This window comes from Equus quagga, chromosome 11 (genome assembly GCF_021613505.1).
Source record: "Equus quagga isolate Etosha38 chromosome 11, UCLA_HA_Equagga_1.0, whole genome shotgun sequence".
NCBI classification, from domain to species: domain Eukaryota; kingdom Metazoa; phylum Chordata; class Mammalia; order Perissodactyla; family Equidae; genus Equus; species Equus quagga.
Window position 1 is genome coordinate 58,076,878 of NC_060277.1, and position 19,422 is coordinate 58,096,299.

The 19,422-nt window shown below is 40.2% G+C and overlaps 1 protein-coding gene across 1 annotated transcript in view; it reads left to right on the forward strand.

Annotated features, from left to right (window-relative positions):
- LOC124247189 (multidrug and toxin extrusion protein 2-like) overlaps positions 1-11,482 on the forward strand; it is a 92,163-nt gene extending 80,681 nt beyond the window's left edge. Inside the window, exons 14-18 of the mRNA XM_046676271.1 lie at positions 1,490-1,559; positions 2,492-2,624; positions 9,344-9,438; positions 10,465-10,519; positions 10,802-11,482. Coding sequence (XP_046532227.1) covers positions 1,490-1,559; positions 2,492-2,624; positions 9,344-9,438; positions 10,465-10,519; positions 10,802-11,040 — 592 coding nt within the window. The 3' untranslated portion in view covers positions 11,041-11,482. The remainder of the gene's footprint in view (positions 1-1,489; positions 1,560-2,491; positions 2,625-9,343; positions 9,439-10,464; positions 10,520-10,801) is intronic.
- The last annotated feature ends 7,940 nt before the right edge of the window (positions 11,483-19,422 follow it).

The following is a 19,422-nucleotide window of genomic DNA, read 5'->3' on the forward strand; positions in this document are numbered from 1 at the left end:
AAGTTTTCAGTTCAGCTCCAGAGTTCTGAAATAGTTGATTCCTACATTTCTTGCCAGTTCAATAGTTGTTTTGGTTAAAAGACTGATTCTCAGAGCTTTCTATTCCACCGTCTTCCGTGATGTCACCTGGATATAAACTTTTCATATTAATCCGACTCTTTTTCCTTTGTAGGAGAATTTTTTTTTCTGGAAATCTTTCAGATATTCTTTTTGTCCTTGAATGTGGTTGGGTGCAGGTGAATCTTTTTTTCTTTTATTCTCTGTGGCAGTTTATAGACTTTCAGTCTGAAGCGTTGGATTTTTCTTTAGCTCTAGGAAATTTAGATAAATGATAGGACTTATGGATTAATCTGACATGTCTCTTTTCTCTCATTTTCTGTCTCTGTGTTTTGGGATATTTCCTCAACTTTATCTTCCAAATTGAAATTTATCTTTAGCCATGTCCATTTCATTATCCAGTCTTTAAATAGAATGTTTTATTTTAGTTTTCATATTTTTCATTTCCAACCACTTTTTCCCAATTGCTCCTTTTTCCTTAAATCCCTGTTGTTAGTTTATGAATATCTCTAAGAATGCTAATTATAATTTTTAAAAAATTTCTCTTTTGTTCCTTGCATTCTTTCTGTTTCCTTTTGTGTCAGCTGTTCTGCATACTCATTTTGGTCTTTCTTTTCTTTCTTTTTCTTGTGTGCTATTAATTTCTTCAGTGTCTGGTGAACATGGGTTTACTGTTTGTATTTTTGAATGAAATATCACATTGTCATTTTCATTAGTAGAGATGGTGCACACATTAGGTAATTTTGCAGTCCTGTGGATCTGTTCCAAAGAGCTCCCTCCCCTGGTGAAAGGGTTGACCTCAGGCTCTGTCTAAATTGCTGGTGCCTGTCGACCAGCACGCTCCACCTTTAGGATGAATGGGAGAGAAGCAGGAAGACTTCCTTTGGGGAGAGTACTGTAGCTTGTTTCACGTGTTGCATCCACACTGGATCCATCCAGTGTTGTTAGTCACCTCCATCTCTCCTGTGTCTTTCTCCGGAGCCCCAGTACCCTCATTAGGGGCCTCCCCAGGCAGATCTTCCATCATAATTAGACAGAGCTCAGAGGATCCACGAGGAGGCAAATATTGCCTGTGTGAACACTGACCTTCAACTCCATTTTTGAAGAAGACTCCCTTATGCAGAGAGAGAACCATACACGGTCGGAAATGTGCTTCTTTTTCTTCCCAACCTCCACATTTTTATGCTTATAAACAAAACTTTATGAATTATCCTCTGTAGTGGCAGCCTAGCCACGTCCCTTTTAACCTAAATCCTAACTAACAACATTTAAATTAATGAGGTTTTATCGTGTACTCATGTCGTCAAATAGAAAAGTAGTATTTTGACCGAATTGAATGATCAATTTGTTAGGTTTTTCAGATCAATAGTTAATTAGTACTCCACTTAAATGTGATTTTGGGGTGACTGACTATTTTCTTGTCCTCCAACAGAGATATTGTTTCCCTTGTGAGCCAAGTGATGCCTGTTTTTGCTCCCTTTCATCTATTTGATGCACTTGCAGTGAGTATCGGAGTGATTTTACTGTCTAATATACATAGCAAATTTGTGTTTCTAGCTTTTGAATTAAATGTCTTTGATTTCATTTTTGAAAAGAGAGATCTCTTGCTTCAGGTGGTTTGAGCCACTTGTGGGAAAGATGGGCTACTTAAGAGTGTAGCATCTCCAGGTGGATAAGTTATCCGGTCTTCACTGGCGCTTATCCTACTTCATCTGGGGCCTCAATGCCCTGTGTGACATCCTAGCCAAGTGATGAAGTGATCTCTGCCGTATCCTTCAAGGCAGGCCGTGAGCACTGAAAAGTCCTTCTCCGGGCTGATCTTCTGTAGATTTACAGGTACTTGAAGACCCTTCTGCTATCCCTTGGCATTAGCCCTTGAGGCTCATTCCCAGTTTCACCAGTTAGTCCTCATGACTTGATTTCTAGGTCAATTTGCCATCTTGCTTTTTCCCCCCAAGGAATTTCTTCTATTTGTCATTGTCATGCTAAAGATGTGGTACCCGTGATTGAACACTTGCTGTGGTAAGAATAGTGTGGAAGAGAGCAAGGATTGTCGCCACTCTGGCTCTGAGCGGTTTTGAAGCCTTTAATTGCATTAATATTTTTCAGCCATGACATCGGACTAGATTCTGCTGAGACTTCCGTTATTGAAACATCTACATGTTTTTTTTAACATACGCTATTACAAAATATTTTTAAATGGCTGAAGATTTAAATAATGCTATCTGATGGGTTTCTGATGAAAGCTGCAATATTTTGTCGTTGGCATAACTTCAGAAGCAAAAGGTTTCCCTGGATCTCTTACACAATGTGCAATGCTTGTTTTGAAACATAACTATTTGCCTGTGTTCAAACTTGTGAAATATGGTTGTTGTATTCTGAACTTGATACAGCTGTGTGACTGCAACACTGCTTTTGGTTTTCCTCTCTTTAGGGCACCTGTGGTGGAATCCTGAGAGGTACAGGAAAACAAAAGATTGGCGCTATCTTGAATGTCGTTGGTTATTATGTGTTTGGTTTTCCCATTGGAGTATCTCTGATCTTTGCCGCTAAACTTGGGATAATAGGTATGTTTTTGATTCCTCGGTTACCCACCTGCAGTCTCACTTGTGTTAAGATAACCTGCTTGAGATATAAAGCAGTTGACTGGAAAATGGCCCCCGAGGAATTATTTTCTCCTCAAATAGTTTCTCAGTGTCTCCTCTGTGCAAAAAACTCTGGAAATGCAGTCTTGAACCAAATGAACATGACCCCTGCCCTCAGAATGAGATCAAGATTAAATAGTTAGTTACGCGATTATTCCATTTAGGTTAAGTCCTGCAGAGGAGAAGAGCTGGGTGCTGTGAGTGCCTCTGTGGGGTTGGAGGGAACATCTAAGCCCGACTGGCTTCCAGAACACTGCCCAAGGTAGTGATGCATTGGCTCCGACCTGAGATGTGGCTACGGCTACGTGGATGAGGTGAACACCATCTGCTGAGAAACTCTTCTTTCCTCTTGAATGGGCTTGGCACCCCTGGTGAAAGTCAGTTGGCCATAGAGGTTTGGGTTTATTTCTGGATTTTCTTCTACTCCATTGGTCTGCTTGTCTGGCTTATGCCAGTACCACACTGTTTTGATTGTTGTAGCTGTGTAGATAAGTTTTGAATTCAGGTAGTGTAAGCTCTCCAACTTTGTTCTTCTTTTTCAATTTAGTTTTGGCTATTTGGGGCCCCTTGAATTCCATATGAATTTGAGAATCAGCTTTTCCATTTTTGCAAAAAAGGCTGGTAGAATTTTTAACAGGATTGCTTTGAATCTGTAGATTGCTTTGGTGAGAATATTACAATCTTAACAAGATTAAGTCTGCCAATCTATGAACACAGGATATCTTTCCATTAATTTAGGTCTTTAATTTCTTATAGCAATATTTTATAGTTTTCAATGTACGAGTCTTTCTTCCATGGTTAAATTTATTTCTAGATATTTTATTATTTTGGATCTATTGTAAATAGAAGTAGTTTCTTAATTTGCTTTTCCGATTGTTCATTGCTGGTGTATTAAAACACAGCTGATTTTTGTGTGTTGATCTTGTAAGTTCACTGAATTCATTTATTAGCTCTAGTATTTTTGTGTGTGTGGGTTCTTTAAGATTTTCTATATATAGGATCATGTTGTATGTAAATATAAATAGTTTTACTCCTTATTTTCCAATTTTAATGCCTTTTACTTCTTTTTTCTTTATTGTTCTGGCAAGAACTTATACAATAGAATTTTAACATTTTTCTACATTCTTCTCCAGTATTTTTATTTTTAATTTAAAAGTAATAATGTAAAGCTATAACTTATAGGATGTGAGATAATAGTCATGAAGAGCGTTTGTCAGAAACATGCTAACCTTTTATGTACATTATCGCATTTAAATTTATGACAACTACAAAAGATGTGATCTCCCATTAGCTCCATTTCATACATGAAGAAGCTAAAACCTGAAGAGATTAAGTAATTTGCCCCACAGATAGTAAGTGCTGCGACAGCATTTGAACCCAGATGGTTGCCCCCAGAGCTGCACTTATCACTGCTATCTACGCATGTTGTCTCTCTCTTTGAGTTTCATAAATCCCTCATTCATTCAACAAACGCTCACTGAGAACTAAACATGTCAGGGCCTCTGCTGTGTTAGACTCTGGGGAATATAAAGGGAAACAAGCAAGATCCTTGTCTTTTGTGAGTTCATACCCGATACTCTTGGTTTCTAATCCTCTTCTTGTTTTTTGGCACTTTTTTATGATCTTGACATGTAGGCCTTACCAAGGACCAGGAAATGATCCTTTTGCTTTTCTTATTCTGCACTCTCCTCCTTGAAAGTCTCAGGGCTTCAACCCCCCATGCCAGTGGCTCTCAGATCTCCATCTCTGGACCTGACTTCATGCCTGAGCGCCTGATCTGTGTATTTTCAGATGTCCCAGGTATTTATGGGCTGGTCTCACCAACATCTCTGGCTCCTGGCCCCCTTTCTGTTCAGCCACCCAGCCTCAAGAACTCTGTCCCAGTCGTGCTGCCGAGTCTTACCAGTTCTATCTCTATAAGATCTTTCATATCTGTGAGGGATTTATGTCACTTTCAGACGGGAAGAGTTGGAAGTTTATAATGGCTGTGGCATTTATCCTAGCATTTATTATCTTCAGTAAACTGCACTGACTCGAATATTTCTTACTCTCATTAGGTGTTACCATTCAGCCCCTGTTTTCCTGCAGAGAAAGTGAGAGGAGGTGCTGGAGGCAGCTCCTGTTCTCCAGACACTTCATCTCTTCCTCAGGGGAATTCTTCTCTCCTAGGTTTCATCTCAGGATGGTACCAGATCTCGGTCTGTAGAGAATAAATGCACTGGGGCCCAAAGATGAAGGAGCCAACCCCGAAATCCACCTGCTAGTTGGTCCAAGACCTGGAGACCATCTGTGTTTTCATGCAATGGGTGCATCTCTGACACTTTCAGCTTTTATGTTCAAATATCTGAGGAACATTTTGGAAATGTTAGCTTCTGCTCAGGCATCTGTCTATCATTTTGCTCATAAAGCTTTTGCACATTTCTTTTTAAGGTTATCCCTAGACATTTTATCCTTTTGTGCCACTGTAAATGAGGGCTTCTCTTCCATTATATAATCTAAGTGGCTGTTGTTTGTATGTAGGAGGACCATTAATTACTGCATGTGAATTTTGTATCTTGTTACAATTCTGAATTCCTCTTATTTGCAGTAGTTTTCAGTTGATTCTCATGGGTTTTCCACTTTTATAACCATATCATCTACAAGTAATTTTATATTCTCCTTTCCAGATTTTATACCACTGATTTCTTTTTTCTGCCTAATGCCTCTAATAGTATCATAGATTGTGTGGTATTAGTGGAAATACTGTCTGTTCAGGTCTTTAGAGATAAAGCTCCCAGTGTTTTTCTACTAAATAGTGTGCTGCATTTGAGGCTGACATACACACACAGACACACACATTCACTCACACACACACACACATACACATAAATAAGTTAGTGTGAGCACGTTTTTAAAAATCATGTTCAAGGAAGTATCCATGGCGTCTATTTCATTGAATGTTTCCAACAAGGTTGGTAGAGCGTTTTGTCAAATAACTTTTTAGTGCCTGTAGAGATGATCCTATAATTTTTCTCCTTAAATCTATTATGATGATAAATGATGATTAATTGATTTCCTCATATTGGACAATCTGGATTTATTATGTGCTATTCTTTGACTTAGCTGCTGGATTCTGTTAAGGTTGAAGAATTTTGCAGTGATATTTATAAGTAAGGTTTGTCTGTAGTTTTATTTTTTGTGTAAGCTTCCTTAGGTTTTGATATTAATGATATTAATGTTATACTCACTTCCTCAAGAGAATTAAAAATGTTCCCTTTTTGTATGTCTGGAACAATTTAAACAGTACAGGGGGGATCTGGTTTATAAAGGTGTGCTGGAACTCTTCTGTGAAGCTGTCATGACGTGGTTTTTGGCGGAGTTTATCCTTCTTACGGCTTTCTCAGCTTCTTCTCTGAAAAGCAGTGTGTTTAGACTTTCTATCTTCTATTGGGACCCTTTAGCAAGCTATTATATTTTTAGAAAATTTCCCATTTTATCAAGATTCTAGGGGCCAGCCCCGTGGCCGAGTGGTTAAGTTTGCACGCTCCACTTCGGCGGCCCAGGGTTTTGCCAGTTCAAATCTTGGGCACAGACATGGCACTGCTCATCGGGCCATGCTGAAGTGGCGTCCCACATGCCACAACCAGAAGGACCCACAAGTAAAAATACACAACTATATACCAGGGGGCTTTGGAAGAAAAAGGAAAAATTAAAAAATCTTAAAAGAAAAAAAGATTCTAAATGTATAGAATTATACAAAATAATCTATTCTGTGCTTCGGGGGTAAGCTGCTATATGTGTTCTGCAGATCTATCCACATCTGCATTTTCTATAGATTTCTTTCAGTAACAATAAATTCTATTGTCTTTAGAAAAAAGTCTAATTAGAGGACTGACTGAATGCTGTATGTGTATTCAAATAGCTCCTTTTGTTACAGAACCAGCTTTGCTTTTGCCCGCCACCCAGAACCCAGACACCAAGACAAGATTGCAACAGAGAGAGGGTTTACTCACGAGGCAGCCACATGAGGAAGTGAGAGCATGAGCCTCAAACTCACTTCCCCAAAAAGAGGGACTCAGAGACATTTATGGGGTAGGGGCAAGGCGGTCTGAAACGTGGAGAGAGGTGATGGGAGGTGAGGAGAGGTGAGGTCATTGATGATCCGCGCAAGTGCGGTCAGACTCCATGCCTCTTCATAGGACCCGTGTTCACAAAATGGCAGCATTAGCATGATCTGAGGGTGGAGTTTTTAGCCTCTTGACGTCGAAAGGGCGCCTATTGGACATCTGCGTGGGCTGATTGATGAGTTGGTGGTCTCAAAGCCCTGAAGTGGACAAGGAGTTCTGATTCCTGAAGACAGCTCACACACCCATTTCCATGGTGACCCAGGCTCCAGGGAGACATTATCTGTAGGAGCCTAGTGGGAGTCAGAGAGCATATTGCCTAAGCAGCACAGGTAACAGTGGGTGGGTTAACAGCTAAATGCCATAATCGGTAATTGCAAAACGGAAAAAACTTTAGTACCTAGATACTTAGTCATCAATGGCTAACTCTTTGCCAATTTCACTTTTGTTCTGTATCCAATTAGGACATTTTACCGTGTAGAACATTTCAACTCTCTCCCCATTTCTCTGTGAAATTTTAATCCTGCTGCTGTCGTAAGAGCCTTCCTGTGTCCACACAAACAGAGGTGCTTAGTTTCTTATCTTGACTTTTTGGAAGTGCTGTCAGTTGGTGGCTTAATGAGTAACTGTCTTCAATGTCGTTTCTCTTTTTAATGACCAGTGCAGACTGGGAGCATGTGGGGTATTTGGTGAATGTCAAGTTGGCCTTTGTTGTTCTCTGTTTGGGACACAGAACTGGCAAGCATTTATCACTGTCTCGTCTCTACCAAGCACAGTCCTAGACGCCGGGGAAATTCCCTTTCACCAAGTAGCAAGAGCCCCTGCCCCTGGAGTGGCTGAGGGTTTACCATTCAGCTTTCCCTAAAAAAAGCAAACAGTGAAAACCTCTCCCCTACAAGACTCTAAGCTCCTTTAGAATAAGGACCCATCAGATTTCCCTCTTTGTCCGCAAAAGTGCTTCTGCTTGGTCCACAGTAGATGCTCAGCTTTGTTAAACACTTTATTGTTATAATTCAACAATATGGAAATTTGGGGAAATGCATAAAATATACAGAAGAAATTCAATTACCTATAATTTCACTTCTCATATAAAAGTTGAGGCATTCAATGTATTTTATTCCAGTATTTTACAATTGTCTTTATTCCAGTATTTTTTCTATCATCACAAATGTGGGATTATACTGAAAATGTAGTTTCCCCCTATACCATGTTAAAGACATGGTTTTTAGCATCTCTATAATATTTCTTTGTGTCATTTATTTAATGCCTCTCTAATAGTGGACATTTAAATTGCTCCTCTTTATAAATAGCAATGTGATGAGCATCTGGGTATATGAATTATTGGCGACATTCTGGAATATTTCCTTCAGATGGGTTTCTGGGAGTGGAATCACTCCATGGAAGGGTGCAAGCTGTCAGTCCATCTACTTCTCAGCTGGAGAGGTGACACCTGGAGTCCAGGGGAGGACCAGCCTCAGTGGGCCTCTGCCAACATGGGCCCCAGACATGTAAGGAAGGAGTTAGTGGACTGATTCTCAGTTTATCGCATATTCCATCTCTAACCAAAGCAGCTTGCCTTGTAGCGGAATTGTTGACGTGAGTGGATATTTTACAGCCACTTTGATATAGAATTAATATTTAAGTGATTTAAATCGTTTCTTGTCAGAACTAGAGAGGCATTGTTTAAACCCTTTTTTCATGGAGGCTGTATTGTCTGTAGTCTTTTCCACACAGCAGTGGGAGAGAGCGTTTTCAAAGTGGACTTCTGAAAACATCAGGTCTCAGGCACACTGGTCTGGAAGCTTTCAGCGGGTTCCCATTGGTCTTGGAATCAAACCTGGGTCCTTCGGGGCTCGAACGCCTGCGTGTCCTGCTTCCCTCACCCCCTTCCCTCCATCAGCCCTCCCCGCCCCCCTGCCCCACCCCCACTGGCCTTTCTGCTGCTAGGCCATGCAGGCTGGTCTCCTCTGGGCCTGGGCCTGCCCTTCCCTCTGCCTGCAGGGCCCTTCCTGGAGCTGTCACAGCTGCCTCCTGCCCATTCTGGTCTCCCCCTCAGAGAGCCGCCTGACCATCTTCTTGACTCTCAGCGGCAGCAGGCCATTATTGCAGCCTCTGCCCAATGTCTCCCAAGGCCCTTCTCACTCTGAAAGTGACACCTTTGTTTCCTTGTTGATTGCTCGTCTCCCAGTAGAATATGAGCTCCGTGAGGGTGCTCTTCTGTCAGCCGGTGCACTTCTGTGTTTCTAGCACTTAAAACAATGCCTGGCACAAAGAAAGCCCATAAATATTTGTTACATCAACGTGTAACGCAGCAACCAGTTTGGGGTCGTTTTTGATTGTTCGCTGATAGACTGATTGCTTCTGACAGATCGGCAGTAAGCTGGAGTCTAAGCCTGGTCCATGATTATCTACGGTTTGGGGGAGGTTAATTCAACTAAAGTTTACTCTGTGGATCCGGTAGTTCGGGAAGAGTTTTAACGTTGATGGGAACAGAACTGAAGCCAATCTAAACTCATGATATTGATTTTGCACCCTTAGGTCTCTGGTCTGGATTGATAGTCTGTGTCTTCTTTCAAGCCGTTTTCTACATGGTGTACATCTTCAGGATAGACTGGAATCGAGTGGCAGAGCAGGTAAGAGACAGGTTGTCCTTTCAGAAATGTGGCTCCACTCGATCCTGTGACACGGACAGGGATCTTCTAGGGTCAAAAGGACAGGAATGCCATTGACGGCATGACTCACTTGGAACCGTGAAATATGTCGAATATGGGAGTTGGCAGCAGAAGAAAGTCATATTTCAGCACATTCTCCTCTCAGTATTGAGTTGATTTAGTATCTATTAACCAAGGACTCAGCCTACATAAAAAAGGAATTAGCTTGGAAAGTGTTTTGCTGGTTGATGTAATAGTCTTAGAAACACAGCAGTGTGTTTCTTATTTATATTGGTTTGTTGTCTGGTTTGTAGGTCTCTTTTAAAAAATTTCTCTTCATCCTGGTTTCCTAAAAAGCAGGATGCTGAGTATCTGTGATGGGGGAAGTACTTGCAGGCAGAACTACAACCTACGGGTAGAGGTTTGGGGTCTTGACCACATGGGCATCTCTGTGTTGAGTCGTGAGCCCTGTTCACTGCATCAAGGCTCCGGATGAGATGGAGGCGAGGTTGGCTTGGGGGAGGTGCTGTTCATAAGCAGACGTGAGGATGCCACTGCTTCAGTTTTGACCACGCTCTCGGTTTCAAATCTCTTGATTTTCCTAATTGTGATGTCTTATGTCTTTCCTATTTTCAGTCAGATTTATGGAGGAAATAAAGTGTCCAGGACATTCAGTTGGACCATCAACTACCTATTAGATGATAACACCATTTATCTTTAAACTTTATTCCTTTTATCAGGGTTTGGGAACACTAGTGCATAAAATATGTTAGAGTTGCAGCTACAGCAACAAGTACCTTTTTCAATCGTTATTATGAGCTGAGCGTTGGGGAGAACAGTGGTTGTCTGGTGTGTTCTATTGCTATTGGCATTTTCAGGATGGAAAACACTGTGCTGGATGTTGCGATCTTCTAGCAATAGTTTCAGCAGTAGCTTAATTGAAGGTTTAACAAAGAGCACCAGCCTGCTGTGACTTATGCTCCGTTTACTCCTGTGCCCCCTTTCCAGGCACAGGTTCGAGCTGGGCTGAAAGGAATTAGAGAGACCGCGCGTCCCCCGACAGGTAACAGAGAGCTTTCTTCAGGGTGCTCTGGTTCTGTCTTACAAGTCTGAAACTTAGTGAAGTCAGAGCTGCTTAGTTTCGCTCTTGCTTAATAAAACTTGTCTCTGGCCTAATTGAGAGATCAACTCTGGGTTCTCTTATGAAATATCTTTAATGTAATTTCACATATACCAATTAGTGACTGACAGTCATTGTTTACAGTGTATTCTTGTGTAACCTTCAGTAACATCCCTTTACACAACCCAGTACGGAAGTAAATATCCTGCTGTTCTCTGGACACAGATCTACCGAGCCTGAGTAAAGAAGTAACCGATGGAGTGATTTTACCTGATGTCATCAGACCGGAGAGCCAGACCACCCAACTGATGATAACTGAAGAAAACAACCAGAATGCAATGCCCACCATTGGAGATGTTTTGACAAGGAGCCAGTTGATTTTCTATCGGGGAATAGCTTTAGCTGGTGCTGTAGCTGTTCTTTTAGCAGGAATTTTAACAAGAGTTTTCAACGACCGTGGCTAAAATAGAGTTATCGCCACCAACGCCTTATATGAAGCATGGGAAGTGACCTTGTCATTTAGACAGTGGTTCCACTCTCAACTGTGGGTGAAAGGTTATCGCAGATGTTTTCTTAGTTATTCCAAGAATCTGCACTATCCTCTTGACGATTAAGAAATGAGTTATAATTTTAAGTAAATTTTTCTCCCAAATGTTAATTCTATCATGGCTTTTAAATCTGTAAATTTGGTTTTCCCTGATGTAAGTGTTCTTTACTCTTTCTTGTATTGAATATCTTTCTTTTTCCAGGAAAGCAGTTCATTGTCCTCTAAAATTAATCGCTGATCTAGTTTTGTTTTTATTTCTCTGTTAATATGTTTAATCTTGTCAGTAAGGGTATATTAAGTGCCTCTTCCAGTCCTATTCAGGTAGTACCATATAAGCTTTTATAAAATAAACACCTTAAAATTTTAAATGTGTGCTGATAATATTTGGGGCTATAAAATCTATCTAAACAGTCGCTTTTCGGTTTTTGCCTCATAATAAGTGTCTGTGGTAACTTTCATATTAACTGAAGAATAAATCTCTCTCCTCTGCTGCTCAGCTCACAGAGCGCTGGCAGTTATGGCCGCACCCTCCCAGCAGGAGATTTTTTAGAGCCTCTTAGAAGGAATTTGACTAACCCAAATAGAAGATCCTTAAAACAATTACTGATTTGGGGGGACTCCCCAACACGAGCTCACCAGATGACCGAGAGCGTAGCTCACAATTCCAAGCCGCCAAGTGACCAGTGTTCCCATTAGCTTGTCATTTTCCTCTCTGGGCACACCACTGTCCCAGCGCCTCCATGTGTTCACCAACCCTGAAGTTCTATAAATCCTGCTGTTTAGAGGTTTTGATGGAGATCCCATTACACAGATATGATTGATTAAATCATTCGCCATTGGAGATTGAATTCCTCTCCAGCCCCTCTCTCCTCGTTAGAGGTTGGGAGATGGGGCTGAAAGTCCAACCCTCTAATCATATATTGGTCTTCGTGTTGACCAACCCCCATCCTGAAGCTATCTAGGGCCCACTTTATTAGCATAAATTTAGGTGTGGTTTAAAGGGGCTCATGATGAATAACAAAAGATGCTCGTCTCACCCCTATCACTCAGGAAATTCCAAGGGATTTAGAAGCTCTTGTACGAGAAACTGTAAACATGCATATCACAATAACACAAAGAGAAACACTGAACAAACTGAATATCAGCCACTCTTTTTAGACACATCGGAGAACTGAGGTCACAGGATAACTCCTGCCCCGCAAACTGGGGAGACAGACAGGTAGACACAGCTTACGAGAGCAGAGGCAGCGGCGCCAGCACCTGGACAGGAAAATTTAAACTGTAATTGACAAATTGCTGGAGACTTAACGTGGACAAGCTTGAGAGTTAAAGTTTTCAAGGGAGTCTTGTCTTAGGTGGGCCCCATGCTTCCATGAATTTTATCTTCAGGGGACCCATCAGGTGCTCAGGGTGTGGATTGGTTAAAATCCTTTCATGCCCCCACAGGAGGTAGGGGAAATGGAACCATTTAAAAATCTTCCCAGAGCATTCTGTGCTTTTAACCAAAGCCTACCATCAAGGGGAACTATTTTACCAGAGTCCACCTACCTCGGGTTTTATCACAGCCTATCTTGGTAGAAGGGAAATACCAGACTCCACCCCCAGCAGCCTTCCTCAAGGATGACGTGAAATAGCCAACTCTACTCCCTCTACCTTCCTCTCTCATCCTACGGGCTGTGGTGAAACTGAGAAGCATTCAGTAACCGTGTGACGGTACCAGTCCAGGGATACAGGCTCTTTAAAATACTGAGACCTAATCATTGGACTATAAAACATTTGTGCTACCCCACACCTTTTTGTTTTGTTTTGATGAGGAAGATTGGCCCTGAGCTCACATCTGTGTCAGTCTTCCTCTACTTTGTATGTGGGATGCCGTCACAGCATGGCTTGATGAGCGGTGTGTAGGTCTGCACACAGAACCTGAACCTGCAAACCCCGGGCTACCAAAGCGGAGCATGCAAACCTAACCATTACAATACTGGCCCAGCCTGCTACCCTACACCTTATCATCACATCAATAGAGCTCCTGTGTAATACCAGGAGATTACAACTTTATGTCTCAGAGCTTACTTAAGAAGTCTCTAGGGAAACCCAAAGACAACAAGGGAGACAAAAACAATGGATGCCAGAGGAAAGTTTAGCCTTTGATATCTATAGCCATGAAAACAATAAACATAGCCTATCTCCTAGGCAGATAAACATAGAACTTCACAGTAAAGACCTACTGACCTCAGTTCCTTTTACCCAGTACGTCAGGCCTGGCTTTCACAAGAAATTACACGGCATGCTAAACGACAAAAACACAATTTGAAGAGACAAAGCGAGCCTCAGAACCAGACTCAGACATGCAGGAGATTTTGGAATTATCAGACTGGGAATTTTAAATAACTATGATTAATATGCAAAGGAACTAAGGGAAAAAGTGGAAAACATGCAAGAACAGATAGGTAATGTAAAGCAGAGAGATGGAAATTCTAAGAAAGAATCAAAAGGAAAGGCTAGAAATAAATACTGTAACAGAAACCAAAAATGGCTTTGATGGGCCCTTTAATAGACTGTACATGAACAAGGAAAGAATCAATGAGTTTGAAGAAATATCAATAGAAATTTTCTGTTTTAGTTCATTTGAGTTGCTATAACAAAATACCACAGACTGGGTAGCTTATAAACAACAGAAATTCTTTGCTTACAGTTCTGGAGGCTGAGAAGTCCAAGGTCAAGGGGCCAGCATGGTTGCATCATTGAGGGCTCTCTTCCTGGTTCATAGCCGGCACCTTCTCTCTGTGTCCTCACATGGTAGAAAGGACAAAGGCTCCCTCTGGACCTCTTTTATAAGAACACCAATCCCATTCATGAGGGCTCTGCATCCATCCATCCACCACCTTTGGAGATTAGGATTAAACATATGAATTTGGGGGGGACACAAACTTTCAGACCATAGCACTTCCCAAATGAAATGCAAAGAGAAAATGAATGAAAAAAATGGAACAGAATATCCAAGAACTGTGGGACAATTGCATACAGGTAACGGGAATACCAGAAGGAGAAGAAAGAGAGAAAGGAACAGAAGACATATTTGAAGTAATAATGACCAAGAATTTTCCTAAATAATGACAAACACCAAACCACAGATCCAGGAAACTTAAAGAACACCAAGGAACATAAATTCCAAGAACTCTATGCCTAAGTATATTATATTGAAGCTGCAGAAAATCTAAGACAAGAGAAAAATCTTGAAAGAAGACAGAGGGGGAAAAAACACCTTACCTATAGAGGAGGAAGGGGAAAATCACATCAGACTTCTCTTTGGAAACTATGCAAGCAAGAAGGGAGTGGAGTGAAATATTTAAAGTATTGAAAGAAAAAACCATCAACCCAGAAATCTATATCTAGGGAAATTATCCCTCAAAAGTGAAAGGGAAATAAAGACTTTCATAGACAAACAAAAATTGAGGAAATTTGTCACTAGTAGACCTGCCTTGCAAGAAATGTTAGAAGAAGTCTTTAGAGAGAAGAAAAATGATAGACATGAGAAATTGGGATGTGCATACAGAAAGTAAGAGCCTTAGGGAAGGAATCAACGTAAAATAGAATATTTTTTTCTTTTTCTTGATTGAGCTAATGGATAAAAGCTTGTGGAAAATAATGGCAACAATATATTTGATTATTATAGCTTATGACAGCAATCCTATAAGCTTTGAGCAGGAGGAATTGGGAATACTCGGTTGTGAGGACTTGTATTAACCACAAAGCAGAATGGTGTTATTTGAAAATGGAATTAAATTAGTTGCAAAAGTATATTGCAAACTCAAGGGTGACCACTAAAAATTCTTTTTAAAAAAATGAGTATAATTAATATTCTATGAAAGGAAAGAAAATAGAAACATATAAAAGGATGCTCAGTTAAAACCAGGGGAGGCAGAAAGAGCAGAAGAGAAAGAAAAGAAAGAACAATGGCAGCAAATAGAAGTAACAGATGTGATAGATATTAATCCCACTATATCAGTATTCACGCCCTGTGCTGAAAGAAATGTGATAAACTAGGAACAGAAGGGAACTGCCTCAACATTATAAAAGCTGTATATGAAAAACCCACAGCTAACATCATACTCAATGGTGAAAGACTGAAAGATTTTCCCCTAAGATCAGGGACAAGACAAGGATGCCCACTTTCACCACTTCTATTCAACATGGCACTGCAAGGTCTAGCCAGATCACTAAGCAAGAAAAAGAAATAAAAAGGCATTCAAACTGCAAGGAAAGAAGTAAAATTATATTTGTTCACAGATGACATGACCTTCTATGAAGGAAACCCCAAAGATTGCACCAAACTGTTAGACCAAATAAACAACTCAGCAAAGTTGCAGGATACAAATCAACACACAAAATCAGCTGCATTTCTATACACTAGCAATAAACAATCCAAAAAAGGAAATTAGGAAAACAATCCCATTTATGATAGCATCAAAAAGAATGAAATACTTAGGAGTAAATGTAACCAAGGAGGCAAAAAATTTGTATACTGAAAACTATAAAACATTGCTGAAAAAAGTTAAAGAAGGCATAAATAAGTAGAAAGACACCCGATAGTCACGGATTGGAAGACCTAATAGTGGTAAGATGACAATATTACCCCAAGTGATCTACAGAAACAATGCAATCCCTATCAAAATCCCAGAGACACTTTGTGGAAATAGAAAAGCCCATCCTAAAATTCGTAAGGAATCTCAGGACCTAAATAGCCAAAAACATCTTGAATAAGAACAAAATTGGAAGTCTCACACTTCCTGACTTCAAAACATATTAGAAAGCTACAGTAATCAAAGCAATATGGTACTGGCATAAAGACAGCCATGTAGACCAATGGACAGAATTGAGAGCCCAGAAACAAATCCTTGCATGTATGGTCAAATGATTTTCAACAAGGCTACTGAGACCATTCAATGAGGAAAGCACACTCTTTTCAACAAATTGTGCTGGAAAAAATGGAAATCCACATGAAAAAGAATGAAGTTGGACTCTAACAAAAATTAACTCAAAGTGGATAAAAATAAAGCCCTGATTGCAAGAGCTAAAACTGTGAAGCTTTTAATAGAAAACAAAATCACAAGACTTCACTTCACATCTATTATAATGGCTATTATAAAAAGATAACGGAAAATAACAGTGTTGGCAAGGATGTAGACAATTTGAAAATGTTGTGTATTGCTTATGGAAAAGTACAATAGTGTAGCCACTGTGGAAGATAGTATGTGAGGCCTTTAACAATTAAATATAGAATTACCATAGGATGCAGCAATTTCACTTCTAGATATATAACCAAAAGGACTGAAATCAAAGAATCAAACAAATACTTGTACATCAACCTTCATGCAGCATTATGCACAACAGCCAAAAGGTAGAAGTGACCCAGATGTCTATCAGTAGGTAAATGGATAAACAAGATGTGGTAAACACATACAATGGAATATTATTCAGCCTTAAAAAAAGGAATGAAATTTTGATACATGCTACAACTTGGATGAATCTTGACAACATGACTCTAAGGGAAATAAGCCATATGCAAAAAAGACAAATACTGTCTGATTCCATTTATATGAGTCTGGGAAAAATTCCCCTGTTTCTTCTTTACTCTCACACACAATACTTCTGACATCAAATGTGTGGGATTTTTTCTCACACCAACAAATTCTGTGGCATCAGCTGGGTATCTGATAGTTGAACTCTGTTCTGACACCACCTGTCTGGAGTCAGCCTCCGATCCGACAGCTTAAGGGCTCAGTCCCACAAGCCTGCCCTCACTTCACATGCCACTTGCAAGTTTCAGGTTGTTTCTTGTTCTTCTCGCCAACTGGTTATAAATCCAGGTTCCCGCAACCCGCTCCTTGGATTCCATAACTTTCTAGAAGGGCTCACAGAATTCAGGGAAACACTTTCTCAGGTTTGCCAGTCTATTAAAAGAGGGTATGATAAAGGGTACAGATGAGCTTCCGGATGGAAGTGATATGGAGGGCGAAGTACAGCAGAAGAGGCACAGAGCTTCCATGCCCTCTCCAGGCGCACCACTCTCCCAGTACCTCTACCTGTCCAGTAAGCCAGAAGCTCTCCAAACCCCGTGCTTTTGGGATTTTTCTGGAGGCTTCATCATGGAAGAGCGACTGATCATTAACTCAATTTCCAGCCCCTCTCCCCTTCCCAGGGGATGGGAGGTGGGGCTGAAGGTTCTAAGCTTCTAATCGTGGCTTGGTCTTTCTGCTGACCAGTCCCGACTCTGAAGCCATCTAGGAGCTCACCAGTAGTTGCCTTAGAACAAAAGACAGTCCTACCACCCAGGAAATTCCAAGGGACTTAGGAGTTCTGTGTTGGGAACTGGGGTCAAAGACCAAATATGAGAACAAAAGATGTTCCTACTGCCCTTATTCCTTAGGAAATTACAAGGGTTTCAGGAGCTCTGTGCTAGGAACTGGGGTCAGAGACCAATATATGTATTTTCTATTTCACAATGAGGTACCTAGAATAGTTAAATTCATAGAGAGTAGAATAGAGATTATCAAGGGCTTGTAGAAGGAGGAAGTGGGAGTATTGTTTAATGGGTACAGAGTTTCTGTTTGGGATGGTGAGAAAGTTCTGAATAGTGGTGATTGCTGTACAATATTCGGAATGTACTTAATGTCACTGAATTGTACACTTAAAATGGTTAAAATCGTAAATTTTATGTTATGTAAATTTTACCACAAAAAAAACCACTCACCAACTAGGCATAGAAGTGAACCTCCTCAATTTGATAAAGAACACCTACAAAAATCCTACAGCTAATATCATATTAATGGAGAGAAACTACATAGCTTCTTGCTAATATTAGGAACAATGCAAGGATGTGTCCTGTCACACTCCTATCCAACAATGTAATGGAACTTCTAGCTAATGCAATAAAACAAAGAAAGAAAGCGAAATGTATACAGATCGGGAAAGAAGAAATAAAGCTCTTTTCGTTCATAGGTGACCTGATTGTCTATGTAGAAAATTCCAAAGAATCAACAAAAAATTCCTGGAACTAACAAGTGATTATACTAAGCTTTCAGGATGCAAGGTTATTATACAAAAATCCATTGCTTCCCTGTATGCCAGAAAAGGACACTTGGAATTTTATTTATTTATTTACTTATTTCTTTGTTTGTTTGTTTTGAGGAAGATTAGCCCTGAGCTAACTGCTGCCATTCCTCCTCATTTTGCTGAGGAAGACTGGCCCTGAGCTCACATCCATGCCCATCTTCCTCTACTTTATATGTGGAACAACTACCACAGCATGGTGTGCCAAGTGGTGCCATGTCCTCACCTCGGATCCAAACCGGCGAACCACGGGCCGCTGAGGCGGAAGGTGCGCACTTAACCACCGCGCCACTGGGCTGGCCCCGACACTTGGAATTTTAAATGAAAAACAATAACATTTACATTAGCACAAGAAAATACTTAAGTATATTTCAAAACATGTACAAGATCTATATGAAGAAAACTACAAATTCTGATGTAAGTAATCAAAGAAGATCTCAATAAATGAAGAGGTATTCCATGTTCATGGACAGAAAGACTCAATATTGTCAAGACCTCAGTTCTTTCCAACTTGATCTATAACTACAAGGCATTCCCAATCAAAACCCTAGCAAGTTATTTTGCAGATATCAACAAACTGATTCTAAAATTTACATGGAAATGCAAAACCCCAGAAGAGTCAACACAATATTAAAAGAGGACAAAGTTGGAGGACTAAGCCTAAGTGCTTTCAAGACTCACTATAAAGCTCTAGTAAACAAGATAGTAAGGTACTGGTGAAAGAATACACAAGTATGTCAATGGAACAAAACAGAAAGGCCAAAAGTAAACCCACTCTAAATTAGTCAACTAATCTTCCACAAAGGAGCAAAAGCAATTTAAAGGACTTTTTAGATACAAACCAAAAGCACGATCCATGAAAGAAAAAAATTGCTAAGTGGAACTTAAAATTAAAAACTTGCTCTGCAAAAAATACTATTAATAGAATGAAAAGATAATGGACTGGTATCCAAAACAAAATGCTTAAAACTCAACAATATGAAAACAACCCAGTTTAAAAATGGGCAAAAATCTGAACAGAAATCCAACCAAAGAATATATACAGATGGCAAACAAGCATATTAAAAGAGGCTCAACATCATGTATCATGAGGGAATTGCAAATTAAAACAACAATGAGATGAAACAAAAAAACAGCTCACTAATTGGGAAAAAATATTTACAAGCCACTTATCCGACAAAGGGTTAAT